General features: G+C 49.6%; 1 protein-coding gene across 6 annotated transcripts in view; it reads right to left on the reverse strand.

Annotated features, from left to right (window-relative positions):
- The window catches only part of LOC139234171 (annexin A2-like), a 138,361-nt gene that overhangs the window by 43,671 nt on the left and 75,169 nt on the right, over positions 1–19,521 (reverse strand). For all 6 annotated transcript variants that reach the window (XM_070865198.1, XM_070865201.1, XM_070865199.1 and 3 more), the window contains 2 exons: positions 15,293–15,554; positions 10,196–10,328 (listed from right to left, as the gene is read on the reverse strand). In XM_070865198.1, the coding sequence (XP_070721299.1) occupies positions 10,196–10,328; positions 15,293–15,554 (395 nt within the window). The remainder of the gene's footprint in view (positions 1–10,195; positions 10,329–15,292; positions 15,555–19,521) is intronic.

A 19,521-nucleotide genomic window follows, 5' to 3' on the forward strand; every position in this document is an offset into this window, starting at 1 on the left:
GCATTACAGGCAACTGAAGGCTGATGTCCAACAAAAAACCCGGGATCTAAAGAACAGGTGGTGGATGGAGAAAGCACAGGAGATGCAACAACTGGCCGACAGCCATGATGTGTGAGGATTCTTCATCGCAGTCAAGGCCACCTACGGTCCAAACTCCCAAGGCCCCACCCCACTCCTGGCCAAGAACGGGGAAACACTCATCAAGGACATCGAGGCTGTCAGGGCCCGCTGGAAGGAGCACTTCGAAGATCTCCTCAATCGAGACTCTGCCTTTGACTCAAATGTTCTCGACTCCATCCCGCAGCATGCGACCCGCTATCACCTCAGTGAAACCCCAAAGTTTCACGAGGTAGGAAAAGCCATAAGACAGCTCAAGAACAACAAGGCTACGGGAGCGGATAGAATCCCTGCTGAGGCGCTAAAGTATGGTGGAGAGGCGCTGTTGGCACGGATACATGACCTCATCTCTCTCATCTGGAGGGAGGCGAGCATGCCGGGAGATCTCAGAGATGCAGAGATTGTGACCATCTTTAAAAAAAGGGGACAAGTCCGACTGCGGCAACTACAGAGGAATCTCCCTACTATCAGCCACTGGGAGAGTTGTCTCCAGCGTCCTCCTCAATCGTTTTATCCCCCTGGCCGAGGAGCTCCTCCCGGAATCACAGTGCGGATTTCGTCCCCTACGGGGCACAACAGACATGATCTTTGCAGCGCGACAGCTGCAGGAAAAATGCAGGGAGCAGCACCAGCCCTGATACATGGCCTTCTTCGACCTTACAAAGGCCTTTGACACTGTCAACCGTGAGGGTCTATGGAGCGTCCTCCTCCGTTTCGGATGCCCCCAAAAGTTTGTCAACATCCTTCGCCTGCTTCATGACGACATGCAGGCCGTGATCCTTACCAACGGATCCCTTACAGACCCAATCCACGTCCGAACCGGGGTCAAACAGGGCTGCGTCATCGCCCTCTTCTCAATCTTCCTCGCTGCCATGCTCCACCTCACAGTCAACAAGCTCCCTGCTGGAGTGGAACTAAACTAGTGGGTAGCTATTTAACCTTCGCATCTCCAGGCCAGGTCCAAAACCACCCCAACCTCTACCGTCGAGCTACAGTACGCGGACAACGCCTGCGTATGCGCACATTCAGAGGTTGAACTCCAGGATATAGTCGACGTATTTACTGAGGCGTACGAAAGCATGGGCCTTACGCTAAACATCGTAAGACAAAGGTCCTCCACCAGCCTGTCCTTGCCGCACAGCACTGCCCCCCCCCCACCAGTCATCAAGATCCACGGCGCAGCCCTGGACAACGTGGACCATTTCCCATACCTCGGTAGACATTGATGAGGAGATTCAACACCGCCTCCAGTGCGCCAGTGCAGCCTTCAGCCACCTGAGGAAAAGAGTGTTCGAAGACCAGGCCCTCAAAACTGCCACCAAGCTCAGGGTCTACAGGGCTGTAGTAATACCCGCCCTCCTGTATGGCTCAGAGACATGGACCATGTACAGTAGACACCTCAAGTCGCTGGAGAAATACCATCAACAATGTCTCCGCAAGGTCCTACAAACCCCCTGGGAGGACAGACGCACCAACATTAGTGTCCTCAACCAGGTCAACATCCCCAGCATTGAAGCACTGACCACACTTGATCAGCTCCGCTGGGCAGGCCACATTGTCCGCATGCCAGACACAAGACTCCCAAAGCAAGCGCTCTACTTGGAACTCCTTCAAAGCAAACGAGCCAAAGATGGGCAGAGGAAACGTTACAAGGACACCCTCAAAGCCTCCCTGATAAAGCACGGCATCCCCACCGACACCTGGGAGCCCCTGGCCAAAAACCGCCCCGAGTGGAGGAAGTGCATCCGGGAGGGCGCGGAGCACCTCGAGTCTCATCGCCAAGAGCATGCAGAAACCAAGTGCAGGCAGCGGAAGGAATGCCTGGCAAACCAGACTCCCGACCCACCCTTTCCCTCAACCACTGTCTGTCCCACCTGTGGCAGGGACTGGGGTTCTCGTATTGGACTGTTCAGCCACCTAAGGACTCATTCTAAGAGTGGAAGCAAGTCTTCCTCAATTCCGAGGGATTGCCTATGAGTGAGTGACAGAGGAGATTTACCAGGATGTTGCACTAGAGAGGGTACAGAGGAGATTTACCAGGATGTTGCCTGGACTGGAGAATTTTAGCTATGAGGAAAGATTGGATAGGCTGGGGTTTGTTTTCTTTGGAACAGAGGAGGCTGAGGGGAGACCTGATTGAGGTATATAAAATTATGAGGGACCTAGATAGAGGGGATAGGAAGGACCTATGTCCCTTAGCAGAGGGGTCAACAACCCGGGGGCATAGATTTAAAGTAATTGGTAGGAGGTTTAGAGGGGATTTGTGGGGAACTTTCTTCACCCAGAGGGTGATGGGGGTCTGGAACTCACTGCCTGAAAGAGTGGTAGAGGCAGATACCCTCACCACATTTAAAAAGTACTTGGCTGTGCACTTGAAGTGTTGTAACCTATAGGGCTACGGACCAAGAGTTGGAAAGTGGGATTAGGCTGGATAGGCCGGCGTGGACACGATGAATTCAAATGGCCTCCTTCCGTGCTGTAAATTTCTATGATTCTATGAACCAGAACAACAAGGCTGATTGACTTTGTTTCCTAAGACCATATGTAAGTGTGAAAGTCAGTCTGGTTAAGTTTGAACCTAAAGACTTGGCTTAGCTGAGATTGGGAGGTTTACTCTGGGGCCCTGTTACAGGGAATAAGTTAGCATTTAAAGAAATACTGTTCAGATATTTAAATACGGTATTAAAACAGCAATGGACCTGCATACTCAGAATTCCCACTAACATGAGATGCACAACACTCCAACCTTCAGATTCCCTTCCGTGAATTAAGGTTGTTTAAATTTCATTTTTTCCCAGAGCACACATTGTGAAAAGTCGTTACACCCGAGCGGGACAGATTTCGTTTTCTGCAAGATCCACTGCAAATCACTGGGCCACTGGGAAATCACTGGGCCATCACAGCCAGAACGGTTAACACGGCCAGTGACTGGGGGAGGGGGGGGCACTGTGTGACTGGGGGAGGGGCGCACTGTGTGACGGGGGGCACTGTGTGACTGGGGGAGGGGGAGAGGTGCACTGTGTGACTGGGGGAGGGGGAGGGGGGCACTGTGTGACTGGGGAGGGGGAGAGGTGCACTGTGACTGGGGGAGGGGCACTGTGTGACTCGGGGTGCTGTGTGACTGGGGGAGGGGGGCACTGTGTCACTGGGGGAGGGGGTGCACTGTGTGACTGGGGAAGGGGGAGGGGGACACTGTGACTGGGGGAGGGGGCACTGTGTGACTGGGGGAGGGGGGCACTGTGTGACTGGGGGAGGGGGGCACTGTGTGACTGGGGGAGGGGGGAGGAGGAGCGCTGCCATTTGCTTTCCTAACTGCTTGCTGTACCTGGATGCTGACTTGCTGTGTTTCTTGTACGAGAACACCTACATCTTGCTGAATACCAACATTTAATAGGTTCTCACCATTTAAAAATTATTCTCTTTTTCTAATCTTCCTAGCAACTTGAATAACCTCACATTATACTTCATCTGCCACCTTATTTAACCTGTCTAAAACCCTCCTCACAGCTTACTGTCCCACCTAGTTTTGTATCATCAGGATACATTGCACTCAGTCCCTTCATCTAGGTCATTAATATAGATGTAAATAGCTGTGGTCCCAGCACTGATCCTTGTGGCACCCCACTAGTTAACTGCCAGTTGGAAAATACCCTTTTTAATCACGACTGTTTTCTGTCCGTGAGCCAATCCTCTATCCATGCTAATATATTACTCCCAACCCCACGAGCCCTTATCTTGTGTAGAAACCTTTTGTGTAGCACCTTATCGAATGCCTTTTGGAATTCCACTGGTTCCCCCTTATCTACGATGCTAGTTACATCCTCAAAAAACTCACAATCAACTTGTAAAAACACGATTTCCCTTTCATAAAACCATGTTGACTCTGCCGAATCATATTATGATTTTCTAAGTGCCCTGTTATCACTTCTGTAATGTATTTGCTTCATGGGATCTTTGTTTAAGAATTCAAAGCAACATATTGTTATTAACAACTAGTTGGTTTATTAACAAAGGTTTAACAATCACTTCAAACATCACCAATTCATCCACTACTTCCTTAATAATGGATTCCAGCAATTTCCCAGCGACTGATGTCAGGCTAACAGGCCAGTAGTTCCCTGTTTTCTCTCTCCCTCCTTTTTTGAATAGAAATGTTCAAACAATTTAGCAACCAATTGTATTACCAGAAATATCAGCCTACTTCCACAATCTGCAGAATGAATGAAGCAATTGCTGGAAGGACTCCCAGATTCTCGGATGTGTCCCTGGAGGCCATTCCGGCAGACGTCAGGGTCAGTAGAGTTCTATTGTTGGGCTCTGAGGGCAGGAGGCCCTGTTAAGAGAGTGCTGTGGGCTGTCTGCAGAGAGATGGCAGAGGCAGCGACCATCCAAAGGCAAAGATGGCCTCCAGAGCGTGGTCGAATCTTGATTGGACCACACTTAGAGTACTGCGTACAGTTCTGGTCGCCGTATTATAAAACAAATATAGAGGCACTGGAGAGGGTGCAGAGAAGATTTAAAGGATGATACCAGAAATGCCAGGGTATACATATCAGGAAAGGATGAACAGGCTGGGTCTCTTTTCTCTTGAAAAAAGGCTGAGGGGTGATCTAATAGAGGTCTTTAAAATTATGAAAGGTTTTGATAGCGTGGGTACAGAGAGAATGTTTCCACTTGTGGGGTAGAGCATAACTAGAGGCCATCAATATAAAATAGTCACCAAGAAATCCAATGGGGAATTCAGAAGAAACGTCTTTACCTAGAGAGCGGTGAGAATGTGGAACTCACTACCACAGGGTGTGGTTGAAGCGAATAGTATCGATGCATTTAAGGGGAAGTTAGTCAAGCATATGGGGGAGAAGGGAATAGAGGGTAATGCTGATAAGAGTTAGATGAGGAAAGACGGGAGGAAGCTCGAGTGGAGCATAAATGCCGGCATGGACTGGATGGGCCCAATGGCCTGTTTCTGTGTCGTATATCCCGTGTGATCAGGGGCAATGGGATCCAAGTGGGAGTGGAGCAGCGTGGAGCACATGGGAAGAGAAGGAGTTGCCTGCCTGGACAGGCGGACCTGTGGGTGAGGGCAGGCTCATCATACCTGGTCTCAGCTTTACACGGTTTCTCAAATCACAAGAAGACTCTCACACTCAGCAAGGGGAACGTGTCTGTGTTCCCAGGGAAACAAGCTCTTCTGTGCTTCACATCGGAGGAGGAGACGGGTCACAAGGATGTCCACTCTGGCCCCTGCACCGGGAAGCTGATGCCAGAATCACAGCATCAGGGTCACAGCATCTCCCTCGCACAGGCGTCCACACAGAGACACCTACTCACCAGGAGCTCGTCAGTCAGACGGGCTCAGGCTGTCACTGGGAGCAGCACTGAGCTCAAGTGGGAATGAGGACCTGCGAGTGGGAGAGAGGGATAGTGCCATCGTCCATGGAGAGAGAAGTAGCCAATCCCTGATCATTGACCTCAAACCCGATCACTGACCCAGATCATCGACCCCCGACTCCTATCATTGACCACTGACCCCCGACTCCTATCACTGACCCCTGACCCCGATCGTTGACCCCCGGCCCGGATTGTCGATCCCCGACTCCTATCACTGACCCCTGACCCCCGACTCCTATCACTGACCCCTGACCCCGATCATTGACCACCGACCCGGATTGTCGACCCCCGACTCCCACCACTGACCACCGACTACGATCGGCGACCCATGACCTGATCACTGGCCCCTGACCTCGATTGTCGACCCTCACCCCGATCAACAACCCTGACTACTAAAGCCAATCACTGAACCCAGACCCACGACCCCGATCACATCGGCCTCCTTTCTCTAGATGCCCCGTCCCACACCCCCTACTCCCTCCTGCCCTGTCCCACACCCCCTCCTTCCTGCCCTGTCCCACACCCCACACCTCCTGCCCCGTCCCACACCCCTTCCTCCACACTCCATCAACTTGCAGAAGCAGTAAGCCTTTCTTCATTTCATAGGATATGGAATGCTGCCATCTAAAATGGTGCTGGAGAGTCACACTGGGCTGTGCTGCAAGAATTCCACTGGATTTATCCAACAAAGTATTTGCATTTAGATAGCACCTTTCATGACCTCAGGATGTCCTAAAGCACTTTACAGCCAATGAAGTATTTTTGAAGTGTAGCCATTGTTGTAATGTAGGAAAAGTGACAGCCAATTTGCGCACAGCAAGCTCCCACAAATGGTAATGTGACAAGCCATGGCAATGGGGAATGGCCCTGATCACTAATCAACCATCCTGCTAAATGGCATCGATTCATGAGGACTGGTGTGGGAGATGGACAATGAAGTAAATATCATGGCACCTGGTAATGATGTCCAGATAAGGCGATTGTCATCACACAAAAGCTGCATATTCATAGAATGAAAGTCTTTCCTGTTCATAAAGTTGAGGGGTTTGTCATATGGGGCTGTGAGTGCCCTGGGGAAACCCTGCTGCGATGTCCTGGGGCTGAGATGATTGACCTCCAATAACAACCATCTTCCCACCCCGCCCCGCCCCCTCCCTTACTAGCGCACCTTGATGTCACACTCGGTCCAATGCTGCCTTGATGTCAAGGGCAGTCACTTTCACCTCACCTCTGGAATTCAGCTCTTTTAGAACATAAGAAATAAGAGCAGGAGTAGGCCATATGGCCCCTCGAGCCTGCTCCACCATTTAATAAGATTATGGCTGATCTGATCATGGACTCAGCTCCACTTCCCCGCCTGCTCCCCATAACCCCTTATTCCTTGTCGTTTAAGAAACTGTCTATTTCTGTCTTAAATTTATTCAATGTCCCAACTTCCACAGCTCCCTGAGGCAGCGAATTCCACAGATTTACAACCCTCTGAGAGAAAAAATTTCTCCTCATCTCTGTTTTAATTGGGCGGCCCCATATTCTAAGATCGTGCCCTCTAGTTCTAGTCTCCCCCATCAGTGTAAACATCCTCTCTGCATCCACCTTGTCAAGCCCCCTCATAATCTTATACGTTTCGATAAGATCAGCTCTCATTCTTCTGAACTCCAATGAGTAGAGGCCCAACCTACTCAACCTTTCCTCATAAGTCAACCCCCTCATCCCCAGAATGAACCTAGTGAACTTTCTCTGAACTGCCTCTAAAGCAAGTATATCCTTTCGTAAAGATGGAAACCAAAACTGGACGCAGTATTCCAAGTGTGGCCTCACCAATTACCTTATATAGCTGTAGCAAGACTTCCCTGATTTTATACTCCATCCCTTTTGCAATAAAGGTTAAGAAACCATTGGCCTTCCTGATCACTTGCTGTACCTGCATACTATCTTTTTGTGTTTCATGCACAAGTACTCCCAGGTCCCGCTGTCCATGTTTGGACCAAGGCTGTAATGGGGTTTGGAGCTGACTGTTGTTGGTGGTACCTAAACGGAGTATCAGTGAGATGATTATTGGTGAGCAAGTGTTGCTTGATAGCACTGTCGACGGCACCTTCCATCACTTTTCTGATGATTGTTGCAATAGTTTCAATTTATTGTCAATTGCCAGACTGCTTTCATTTTCGGTACACATTTTTTTCCACTGAAGTAATTGTTCCTGGACTATTTTGCCCCCATACACTTTGCATTTCTCGATATGAATTTCAGCTGCCACCTGTCTGCCCAATTTACAAATATATTCAAATCCTCCTGTAGCTTATCCTGTTCAGCTTTGGAGTCAACCACTTTCATTAGCTTTGTGTCATCTGCAAATATAGCTGCGATGCTTGTGGCTTCGAGCTCCAGATCATTTCTGAAGAGGTTCCAAAACATATCCCTGTGGGACCCTGCTGATAACGTAAAAAAAATGTGTTCAAGGGATGTGGGCGTCACTGGCAAGGCCGGTATTTATTGCCCATCCCTAATTGCCCTCGAGAAGGTGGTGGTGAGCCATCTTTTTAAACCGCTGCAGTCCGTGTGGTGCCCACAGTGCTGTTAGGGAGGGAGTTCCAGGATTTTGACCCAGCGACAATGAAGGAACGGCCGATATACTTCCAAATCAGAATGGTGTGTGACTTGGAGGGGAACGTGGAAATGGAGGTGTTCCCATGTACCTGCTGCCCTTGTCCTTCTAGGTGGTAGAGGTCGCGGGTTTGGGAGGTGCTGCCGAAGAAGCCTTGGGGAGTTGCTGCAGTGCATCTTGTAGATAGTGCACACTGCAGCCACGGTGTGCCGGTGGTGGAGGGAGTAATGTTGAAGGTGGGGGATGGGGTGACGATCAAGCGGGCTGCTTTGTCCTGGATGGTGTCAAGCTGCTTGAGGGAACGGTAGCATGATGGTTATGTTACTGGACTAATAATCCAGAGACCTGCACCAATGATCCAGAAACACGAGTTCAAATCCAACCACGGCAACTGGAGTATTTAAATTCAGTTAATTAAATAATTCGGGAATAAAATAGCCAGCAACGGTGACCATGAAACTACCAGATGTTGTAAAAACACATATGGTTCACCAATGTCCTTTAGGAAAGAAAATCGGCTCTTCTCACCCGGTCTGGCCTATTTGTGACTCCAGCCCCACAATGTGGTTGACTCTTAAACTACCCTCTGTTGGGAGAGCTGTCCCATCGACTAGTCACAAAATCACACCTTTCAGCCAACGTCCCAGACTCCTTCATCACCATTGCAGCGGCAGGACAGACCTACCCGAGGTGGTGGCAGTGCCCCTGGGAGTCCTCAACATTGACGTGGACCCCAAGAAGTCTCATGGCATCATAGAAAATAGGTGCAGGAGTAGGCCATTCAACCCTGCGAGCCTGCACCACCATTCAATATGATCATGGCTGATCATACAACTTCAGTACCCCATTCCTGCTTTCTCTCTATACCCCTTGATCCCTTTAGCCTAAGGCCACATCTAACTCCCTTTTGAATATACCTAACTAACAATTTTCTGTGGTAGAGAATTCCACAGGTTCACAATTCTCTGAGTGAAGGTCAAATATGGACACAGAAACCCACTGCTGATTGGCAGCCCCCGCGGTGAGTGGCTGAGTTAGGGGCGGGCGGAAGCCAGCAGTCCCAGTGATGGAACCATACGGTGTTTGAAGCTCAGCTCCCGGTTGAGTAAATAACTCACCACCGGGAGTAAATGGGGATCGCAAAGGCATAAATCACCCATTCGGGGTGGAAACTGAAATCTTTTCACACCATTATTGAAACCCCATCATCATTTTATCTAATCTGTGCATTGCAGTGAGATGGTAAGTGTTTGGTGAAGGAGGGAGTCTCTAAGACGGAGGCCGTGTATCCGACTGGCTGGGAGGCCCATCTCTGTGTCAAGTTTAACTATCAAGCAGTGCTGCAGCATTGGGTAACGAGGGATACAGAAACACAACAGAATTTTCCTCAAGTTACGGCTTTTATTAAAAAATACGATATTAACAGGAAGGTATTAAGCAGGAGCTGCTTTTCAGTGTGGATTCGGGATGTGCAGTGACTTGAATGAAACCTTCCGTTTCTGAAATGAGACCCAAGGCTGTGCCCTGGATGACCAGCAGTTGAGTCACGCTCAGAACTCCGTCATGACAACCACATCTCAAAATGAATCACTTTTCAACGGAACAGCATTTCACAAACGGAAATACTTTTGGGGGCGGCTTAGAGTCAAATCTTTCAAGGGCGACCAGCACCTTTTAGTTTTATGTGTGGGGGAGAAAAAACAGTGCAATCCTCAATTAATCTGTGTCCAATCTCTCGAATTGGCCTGTCGGATAGACCAGCACCTTAGAACCAGCTGCCAGAACAGTTCTCACAAGGATCAAGAGAAGCTGGTGTCAAGATATGTGCTAGTGTTCACAGCAGGCAGAACCTTGGCAGCTTGGTGTTGCCTCCACTCAAAGGTTGCCCGCCTCCCTGGGGTGACTGCCTTTCCAGTAGCGGGCTAACCCAGGCTTTAGGAAGGGGAAGTGCCAGCTGTCCCCACTGCGAGAGCAAAGAGCCCTGGCAGCGACTCACGCCCCACACTCACTGCCCCTGCGCGCACTGTGCCTGCCGCAGTCTCTGCTTCTCTTTCCACCTCTTCAGTCGACTCGCTCGCTTGCCTTTATTCTTTTTTTTCTTTGCTGTCACCCCTTCATTCGCACTGTGCTGGGCTGGCGGGGGCTGGCTCCTCGTTTCCATGGTAACTGCCTTTCCCCGGACAGGAGTGCCTCGGGTTGTTTTAATCACGCCCACCTGCAAATGTAAAGCCAGACGGGTTTTGCGGTGAGTCATTACCACAAGTTAGTGTGCAGCGCTTGCGAAATACGGCATTGTTTTCAACAATCGCAGACAGGCCTTTTCTCACCCCTTTCAGTCAGTTTAACTCGGAGAGCTGTCAACATTTATTCCAGGACCCATTAAACTACTTCAGGCTCTTAAAAATCAGAAAAATGTAACTGAGATTGTGTGCGTGTCACGCATGAAAGTTCCAACACACAGCAACACACATTCGCAGTGTGCGTGTGGCAGGCGTGCTATTTAGGAGCTGACAGACAGTCAGGGTTACAACTATTTTAGTTGAAGCGCAAATCAAATGCCCTCTTTTGGCAATGCCACTCAAACCCACAAATTAACATTTTGAACTTTAACGAAACCTTAAATCAAATTAAAATTTGGTTGCCGGGGGTGATGATGCACTCCAGTCCCTCTGGCGGCCACCTTTTGCGGAAGGCCGCGAGCGTACCGGTGGACACCGCGTGCTCCATCTCCAGGGACACCCTGGCTCGGATGTAACCGCGGAAGAGAGGCAGGCAGTCGGGCTGAATGACCCCCTCAATCAGTTAATGGCCACCTTGGCCATGCCCGGGAGCAGCTGTCAGGGCTACAGCAGGGGACATCGAACAGCCACGCATTGTGGGTGACAGAACTGCTGGAAGACGAAGGGACAGCGCGTTGGAAAGCACAATCTCACAACTCACTATCCCGGTCGGTAATCAATCAGCTGTTCTCCCGGTGCAGCATCACAGCTCACTATTCCTCTCCTAATTAGCAGCAATTTGCATTTATATAGTGCCTTTAATATAGCGAAACGTCCCAGGCCGCTTCACAGGAGAGTACTCATAGACAAAACTGACATGCAAAGAGTTATTAGGGACAGGTGACTAAAAACTTGCTCAAAGAGGTAGGTGTTAAGGAATGTCTTAAAGGAGGATAGAGAGGCGCAGAGGTTACGGGAGGGATTTCCAGAGTTTATCGCCCAGGCAGCTGAAAATCGAGGGGCCGCAAGAGGCCAGAATTGGAGGAGGGCAGAGATCTCGGAGGGTTGTAGGACTGGAGGTGGTTGCAGGGATAAGGAGGGGCAAGGGCCTTGGAGGGATTTGAACATGAGGATGAGAATTTAAAAAAATTGAAGTGTCAGTTTACAACAGTTGACCCAGACTCCACCTGGGATATTCCTGCATCGTCCTGTGTCACAGCTCCGCCAGCCCAGTACAGGCTCGTGGGTCAAACAGAGCTCAGAAATTATTTTAAAAGGAGATGAGGGCGTAGTTTAAATCAGGAATATTAAAAGGGGGGGGGGAGGGCGAGATCATTTATAACGGCAAACATTAACACAAAAGTATGATCAAAGATCGTGCCCAGATTCTAACACATACTGTAATATTATATGTGGATGTTTGTTCCAGTGACTAACTGGGGTTCGATGACTGTAACATGTTGTACAGAGAGTTTTAAACGCATGGTGAATAATGAGAACATCTGCTTTAATGGAACAACCGACTCCCACAACACATTTGTACACAAGGCATTGGGACAGAAGGGGGAGTGGATTCGGACTGGGTAGGTGGTTAATGTGGACAGTCTAGGAGTAGGCTGGATGGACTGAATCGCCCGTTTCTGAGCTGGAACAGTCAGTGATTCAATGCGTGCTGAGTCCGTTAATAGCACAGAGCTCGCACTGCCACAGGGGCTGATTAGCCAGTTTGCAGGCTCCAGAACAACAAAGGGACTAATTAATCCCACAGGCTGTGAAAGTAATGTAAAGTTATTGCCGAGTAATTAAGAGTTAAAATCCTTTTGGCTCGCATCTTAGTTTCCATTCTGACTCATAGAACCAGTCCATGTTCAGTGTGAGTGAGTTTGACAATGCAACAATTACATTAATGTTTTACTGCAACACAAAGCTATTATAATAACCGTCTTAAAACGGAAACCAAAGCAGAGAAGCACAACAGGCCAGAGAGATCTGTAAAGGACAAAGGCAGGCTTGATGGGCGACCTACCTGCGACCACACTCTGACCCACTTGCCGCCTCCTGTCGCAGACTGACCTCAGCACCCCCCCCGCCCCCACTGCACAGGATCCTCCCTCACATCCCACCTATCATCACCAGCCCCCAACCCAATCCACACTTTGACCCTGACGGCTAGAACTGTCCTGTCCTCTCATTACGTCCGCCATCAGTAAATTATCGGCCAGTCAGAATGTGACTGGCTCATGGGGGAGGGGGGGGGGAAATATCACTGTGGGGGAGGGTATAACTGTGAGGGAGGGTATATCAGTGGGGGAGGGTATAACTGTGAGAGAGGGTATATCAGTAGGGGAGGGTATAACTGTGGGTGAGGGTTATCAGTGGGGGAGGGTATATCAGTGACTGTCTGTATCTCCGTCTCACTCCCATGACTAAAGCTACCAATGCTACTTTGCTGCAGATGAGATGCCCTAAAACACTTCATAATTTCTAAAGTCTCGTTAGCTCAAAATTAGAACGTCGATTATTCCAAACGATCTCAATTTCATGATTTAGACCCATTACAAGGTTTTTCATGCTTAAATCGATAATTAATAACTTGTAGCAGTGCTAAATTGAACTGGCACAATGCCAGCGTGTCTGCGGGGGAGCAGGGTGCGTGCGTGGCCACACAGTAATGTGCATGGTCCCGCGCAGGACACTCACAGCATTTCCGTTTGCAATACCACACATGCGAGGAATTTTAAAGGGCCCGCGCACTGAAATAAACAGATCATGCATGCAAAGACAATTTCGAGGGAACGTTGGCGGGTCATATCTCTGTCCATCTCCCGGGAGAATGTAAATATATCATGTTTCAGTTCAGCAAAGCCTGGGAATGGGCTTGTCGCATCAATGAGCTGTAGATCCCTCTTTGCTGTCTCGCCCACAGACTCATTCCCAGACCCACCAGCAATGCCAGGGTTAATCCATTTGGATGGTTTTTCCTCCACGTTCCGATTAACCAATGAATACGGATTAGGGTGACTGTCAACCATCGGGTGGAGTGGGGCTGGGACACTGCCTGTGGTGGGGTGAAATATTTAGATAGAGTTATCGGGGAGGGAGAGAATGAGAGAGAGAGAAAGAGAGTGTGTGAGAGAGAGAGAGAGAGAGAGGGAGAGGGAGAGGGAGAGGGAGAGAGGGAGAGGGAGAGGGAGAGGGGAAGGGGGAGAAAGAGGGATTGGAGAGGGGGGGTTGGAGAGGGGGGGGTTGGAGAGGGGGGAGGTGGAGGTGGAGGGGGGGAGAGAGAGAGAAAGGGGGAGAAAGAGGGAGAGAGAGAGCGATGGTGACAGTGAAAGATAATGGAGACATTCAGTCAATGGGAAGGGAAATTGGGCAGTGTGGGCAACAGGCGAGGGAGCTAACGGGGTGGGGGGGGGTGTAATGGGTGGATAATTCCCCCGTGGCCTGTTCCCCCTCTCCCCGAAGCTGCTAATTGCCCGCTTGCTATTCAGAGGAGCTCAGGGCCGGCGACTATTAATTCTCACTGAATGGTTTGAGAGAAACAAATCCACGTCTGTCGATAACTGAGATAGCAGCTGGATAAAGTCAGCTGGCACAGGGCCGAAATACGCTGGCACCGTGAGGCTCCGGCCATGGAAACGTTCGGCACCACTAGATGCGGGGAGGCGGGGGGGGTTAGGGTCCAGAGGACGGGGTCTGTACTATGGAAAACAGCAAACAGAATAATGGACAAATAAGATAGCCATTAACAGATCAAATAAAGAATTTGGGAGGAATTTCTTTACAGAGTGGAGAGAATGTGGAACTCACTGAAACATTGACACACCGAGGGAAGGTTTGATGTGTACACGAGGGGGAAGGGAATCGAGGGATATCAGGCAGAGGTAATTGGAGAGGAAGGAGGCTCGTATGGAGCATAAACACTGGCTGTGGACTTGAGTTAGTGACTGTGACCCAAGCGGAGTCAATGATCTCTCCACACTGGGCAAATAAGAGACTTCAAAGGGATGATGGCTCCTACTTGACAGACTCCCGGCTATTAAATAAAGTGAATGTCGCTGGGATACACCACCAGCGCCCACAGCAGCTGGGACAGTTAAAGGCATATACTTGTATTGAAGCTCGTACACTTGGCTGCAAGGTGCTCGGATATACAGTCCTGCATTCTGTTAATGTTTCACTGCTCTCCAGTTGCAGGAGCTTGTGGCCACTGATAACAGTGACCAGAGGGATGGAGTCACTGTCTGCTGAAGATCGAAACACCACAGATGGGGAAGTGGGTGGGGAAGGAACACTGAGAAGTGCAGAGGAACAGAGGGACCTTGAGTGCATGTCCACGGATCCCTGAAGGTGATAGGCCAGGTAGATAAGGTGGTTAAGAAGGCATACGGAATACTTGCATTTATTAGCCGAGGCATAGAATACAAGAGCAGGGAGGTTATGCTTGAACTGCATAAAACACTAGTTAGGCCACAGCTAGAGTAATGCATGCAGTTCTGGTCACCACATTACAGGAAAGATGTGATGGCACTAGAGAGGGTGTAGAAGAGATTTAAGAGGATGTTGCCTGGACTGGACTAGCTCTTTGTCGGCTGGTGCGGACACGATGGGCCGAAATGGCCTCCTTCCATGCTGTAAATTTCTGTAAGTTCCGACAGCAGGTTCACGAGCCCCGTGTTTATCCCACGTGCATTCCCAATTTTTCCCGCCCTGCGTCCACTTTAATTTACACTTGCCCCTTTAAGCAAAGTGGGAGTCGGAGTCACACTGCCCCGCCAGCAGTAACTGCCCCAAAGCGTTACTAAACCACGCCACCTGCTGACTTTCACATTTTTGTATCAACAAACCTTGGGCGAATGACATTCAGCAATGCTGCATTCAGAGAGGTTCCTCTGAAGAAATTCTGCCCCCACATTTGCAAGCTGTGAACACTGCCAACAAGTTGGTGGAAGGAACAAACCTTTTGGTCTTGAAGATTGTCGGAGGACCTGGGAGGGAAGGTACAGGGAGCTCTGCCGTGGACCTTGTGGTAGGGTAGCAAGATATCGGGATCCAGGGGTACCCAGGGCACCGAGAGAGTAGACGGGGCAGGCGGCAGCTTGCTGTGCGCAGTGTGGAGGTTGTAGGCTGCTCTGGTAAACTTTCCCCCTGGCGAGGTGCGATAGATGGTTATGGACGAGTCTCCTGTGGGATGACTCAACAGGTACTGGCCCTCCGGCAAACTAGGGTTTGAAGAAAGAAAGAAATTAGTCAGAATAGTAAAAATCCAGCCAGTCTCTTTGTATAAAAGCGGGAATATGGTGTTGAGATAGAGGATCAGCCATGATCATATTGAATAGCGGTGCAGACTCGAAGGGCCGAATGGCCTACTACTGCTCCTATTGTCTATGTTTCTTCAGTGTGTGAAATTGTTCCGAGCCTGTGTACATTCCATTACTCATCAGCAGGGTCCAAGGTACAACTGCACTGCTCACACCAGCCATGACTATATTCAAGGCTGAGATCGATAGATTTTTGGGCTCTAGGGGAATCAAGGGAGCGAAAGTGAAGTTGAGGTCGATAATCAGCCATGCGAAGCAGTCTCGAGAGGCCGAATGGCCTACTCCTGTTCCTAATTCTTATATTCTTATGACTGTTTCACAACCCAATGCAACACGGATCCACAAGAGACAGTTTTCAGTTTCACTTAGTAACGCTGAATGACTCCAACAGCTTAAAGAAACGATTCTAGGTGATGGTGCCCAAAACGTGAGTGAGTTTCATATGGTCTGTGTGATGTATGCATCTGTGAGTATGCTCACAGGTTTGTAGAGCTGTTGAGTTGTGAGTGGCTTAGCCAATCAAGTGATGTTCACAGGACTCAATAAAACCCCAGCCAGTTGGGTTCATAGGGTCCATAAGACATAAGAAATAGGAGCAATAGGAGGCCATTTGGCCCCTCGAGCCTGCTCCGCCATTCAATACGATCACGGCTGATCTGATCATGGACTCTGCTCCACTTCCCCGCCCACTCCCCATAACCCTTCAGACCTTCTTGCTCAAAAATCTGTCTATCTTTGCCTTAAATATATTCAATGGCCCAGCCTCCACAACTCTCTGGGGCAGAGAAGTCCATAGATTTACAACCCTCTGAGAAAAGAAATTCCTCCTCATCTCAGTTTTAAATGGGCAACTCCTTATTCTGAGACTATGGGCTAGATTTTCCACTTTTTTGCATGCTTAACGCCCATTTTACCGCTGAAATGACGTATAACGCCCATTTAGCCACAAAATGGAAAATGACGGGCATTTTTCAGAAACTTATCACCGAGCGTTACTTTCCCCATGTGCGTAATGCCGGGAAAAAATAATACAGCCCGCCCACTTTTTTTGGGCGGAATCAGCAGAATGGGCGAAATCAACGGCCATAATATCGCCCAGCGTTACTTTCCGCACGGGATTAACACCGAGATTCAATAATACCGCCCGCTCACTTTACTTGGTCGTAAAGAGCATATTTACCGAAACTAGCCGCCATGAGATCGCCCAGCGTCAATTTCCCCACCTCGCACACATATCACCCACAATATCGCTCGCCCAAAAAAACAGCCACAAAAAGTGGAAGTAACCGGAACTAATCACAGCATTATGGACGCCATGTTCTACATCACATCTTTTAAAAGGCTGCTGTGCTTCAACCTTGGGGAGTTCGGATGTACTCTGCAGGTCGCTGGAATGGATGTGAACATCTCTAAAAACATCTTGATCATACTGTGAATGATTGGAATTTAATAGGTGTCTTCGTTGGGACATTCATTGTTTGTGACCAATCGGTGGAAAACAGAGAGCTACTGCAATGGGGCCTGTCCTTTCTCACCCTCTCTTGATGACCAATTACATGCAGCAGACTCAAGATTGCCGAAGGTACGCTCCACTGCATTATGTGCCCAATCTAAGACATGCCAGACTGATGAGGAGGACCAGACGTTACACCCCCCGCAAGTACAGGGAGAAGCAGTCTTACCTCGACTTGCCTGACACCACATGCCTTCGGAGACTGCGCTTCCACAAAGAGGTTATCACTGAGGTATGCCAGCTGATAAGGGGAGATCTGCAGCCTGCCAGCACCATCAAAGTCACCGCAGCACTGTTGTTCTACGCCTCAGGTTCATTTCAGGCCACAGCTGGTGACATTTGCGGACGTTCTCAGCATGCCACACATCGCTGCATTAGACAGGTCACTGAAGCCCTGTACGAATGCTGGAGGGACTTGATCAGCTTCCCTATGACCAGGGAGGCACAGAGTGAGAGGGCTCTAGGATTCTCCAGAATTGCAAACATCCCCAAGATGCAGGGAGCAATAGACTGTACGCACATCGCGATGCGGGCACCTTTTCAGGATGCAGAGGTTTTCAGGAACCGCAAGGGATTCCACTCCCTGAATGTCCAACTGGTTGTCAACCACCAGCAAATTATACTTGCAGCGAATGCTCAATTTCCGGGCAGCATCCATGACGCTCACATCCTGCGTGAGAGTGCTGGATCTGACATGTTTAACAATCAGCCACAAGGTCAATGCTGCATGCTTGGTGACAAAGGATATGGCCTCGCCACCTGGCTGATGACCCCCCTGTGTGACACCCACACTGAGGCTGAGAACGCAATACAACGAGAGCCACAGAGCCATAGCGTGGAGAAAACCATTGGAGTGCTTAAGCAGCACTTTAGATGCCTGGACCACACGGGAGACGAGCTCCAATTCCACCCTGAGCAGGTAGCTCAATTCGTGGTGGTGTGCTCCATGCTGCACAACTTGGCTATCAGGAGGGGACAAGAATTGCCTGATGACTCTGACAGTTTACCTCACCAGAGATAGGAAGAGGAGGATGAGGAGTTGGACACTGTCATCGGCCCAGACGCTGACGCTGAAGCCATGCCCCACCCCCCTGTAGACCTCATGAAAGGGCCCATGGTGGCATGATAGCTGCAAGAGCCTTATGCCAGGAGCTCATCAATGATCACTTTGCCTGAAAGAACATTGGTGTTATTTACAAGGCTGACACATTGCTGGGTGTGCAGGTCATACATCAATGGTGAGCATCACCTTGGTACAGTTAAAGTTTAAGTTGATTGAAGTTAAGTGTGATTATACCCTTTGATGTTAAGGAATCACCAGCGTGTAATGGTGCAGCTATCTGAGCCAATGCACAACAAGGTTTTGTTAAATAAAAAACATTTAAACAGAACATGTGTCTGAAATCATCAGTATTTCTGTTAAAACTAACCCCCCCCCCCCCCCCCCCGCCGCCGCACCTCTACCCTTTCCCCTCCTGATTCCAAGCCGCCTGGCCGAGGAGGTCCTCAGGCGATGCTTCATTGGGGGTTGGGGGGGGAGGCGGGTGATAGCCGAAGCACTGCTTGGACAGATACGGGAGAGGGCGGTCCCGAGGTGGGAACGTGTGCCGAGCCAGAAGCAAGATGTTGCTGCTGGATCTAACGTGTGGTTGGCAATGGGGTTGCGTCACCTTGGGGTGCAGTGCCGTGCTCCGGGACCACTGGGAGCACTCTGCCACCAGTGTTCCTGGTTACCAGCTCCAGGGCCTCCTCCATCCCTTCCATGTTCTATCTTATTTGTTGGACAAAAACTCGGTGCCAACTACGTTCTTGGTGCTTAGGAGGCTTTTTGCTGCTGGTGAATCTCCCTCATGCCTCCCATAACGGCCCAACAAGCACACACCACAGCCACACACGCTTTCAGTGCCTCTGAGCACCCTCTCTCTCTGCCTCCTCTTTAACGCATGTCATCATGACCCTTGACCTCCTAAATTGCGGGAATCAAGCGTTGCCATGCCGTTGGTAAGGACGGCGACACTTTACGGCAGAAGGTCAGCGAGATTTAACGCTACCACCCATTTCATATCGCTCACGGTAACGCCCAATTTCAAAAATGGAGACTAGGTTCTTTGAGAATGGGCGAGAAGCCGGCGATTTGAAAACCCTTTTTTACTGCCCACGCTGGAAATAACAGCTATTTTTGAGTGATAAGCACAAAAGTGGAAAATCTAGCCGATTAACTCTGTGCTTTATCGATACACTGCCGCCGTTAGGATTTCTCAGAAGCATTTTATTATTTTATTCAAAGACTTGCATTTATATAGCATCTTTCACAACCTCAGGACATTCCAAAGCACGTTACAGCCAATGAAGTAC

The sequence above is a fragment of the Pristiophorus japonicus genome, chromosome 21, assembly GCF_044704955.1.
Source record: "Pristiophorus japonicus isolate sPriJap1 chromosome 21, sPriJap1.hap1, whole genome shotgun sequence".
NCBI lineage: Eukaryota > Metazoa > Chordata > Chondrichthyes > Pristiophoridae > Pristiophorus > Pristiophorus japonicus.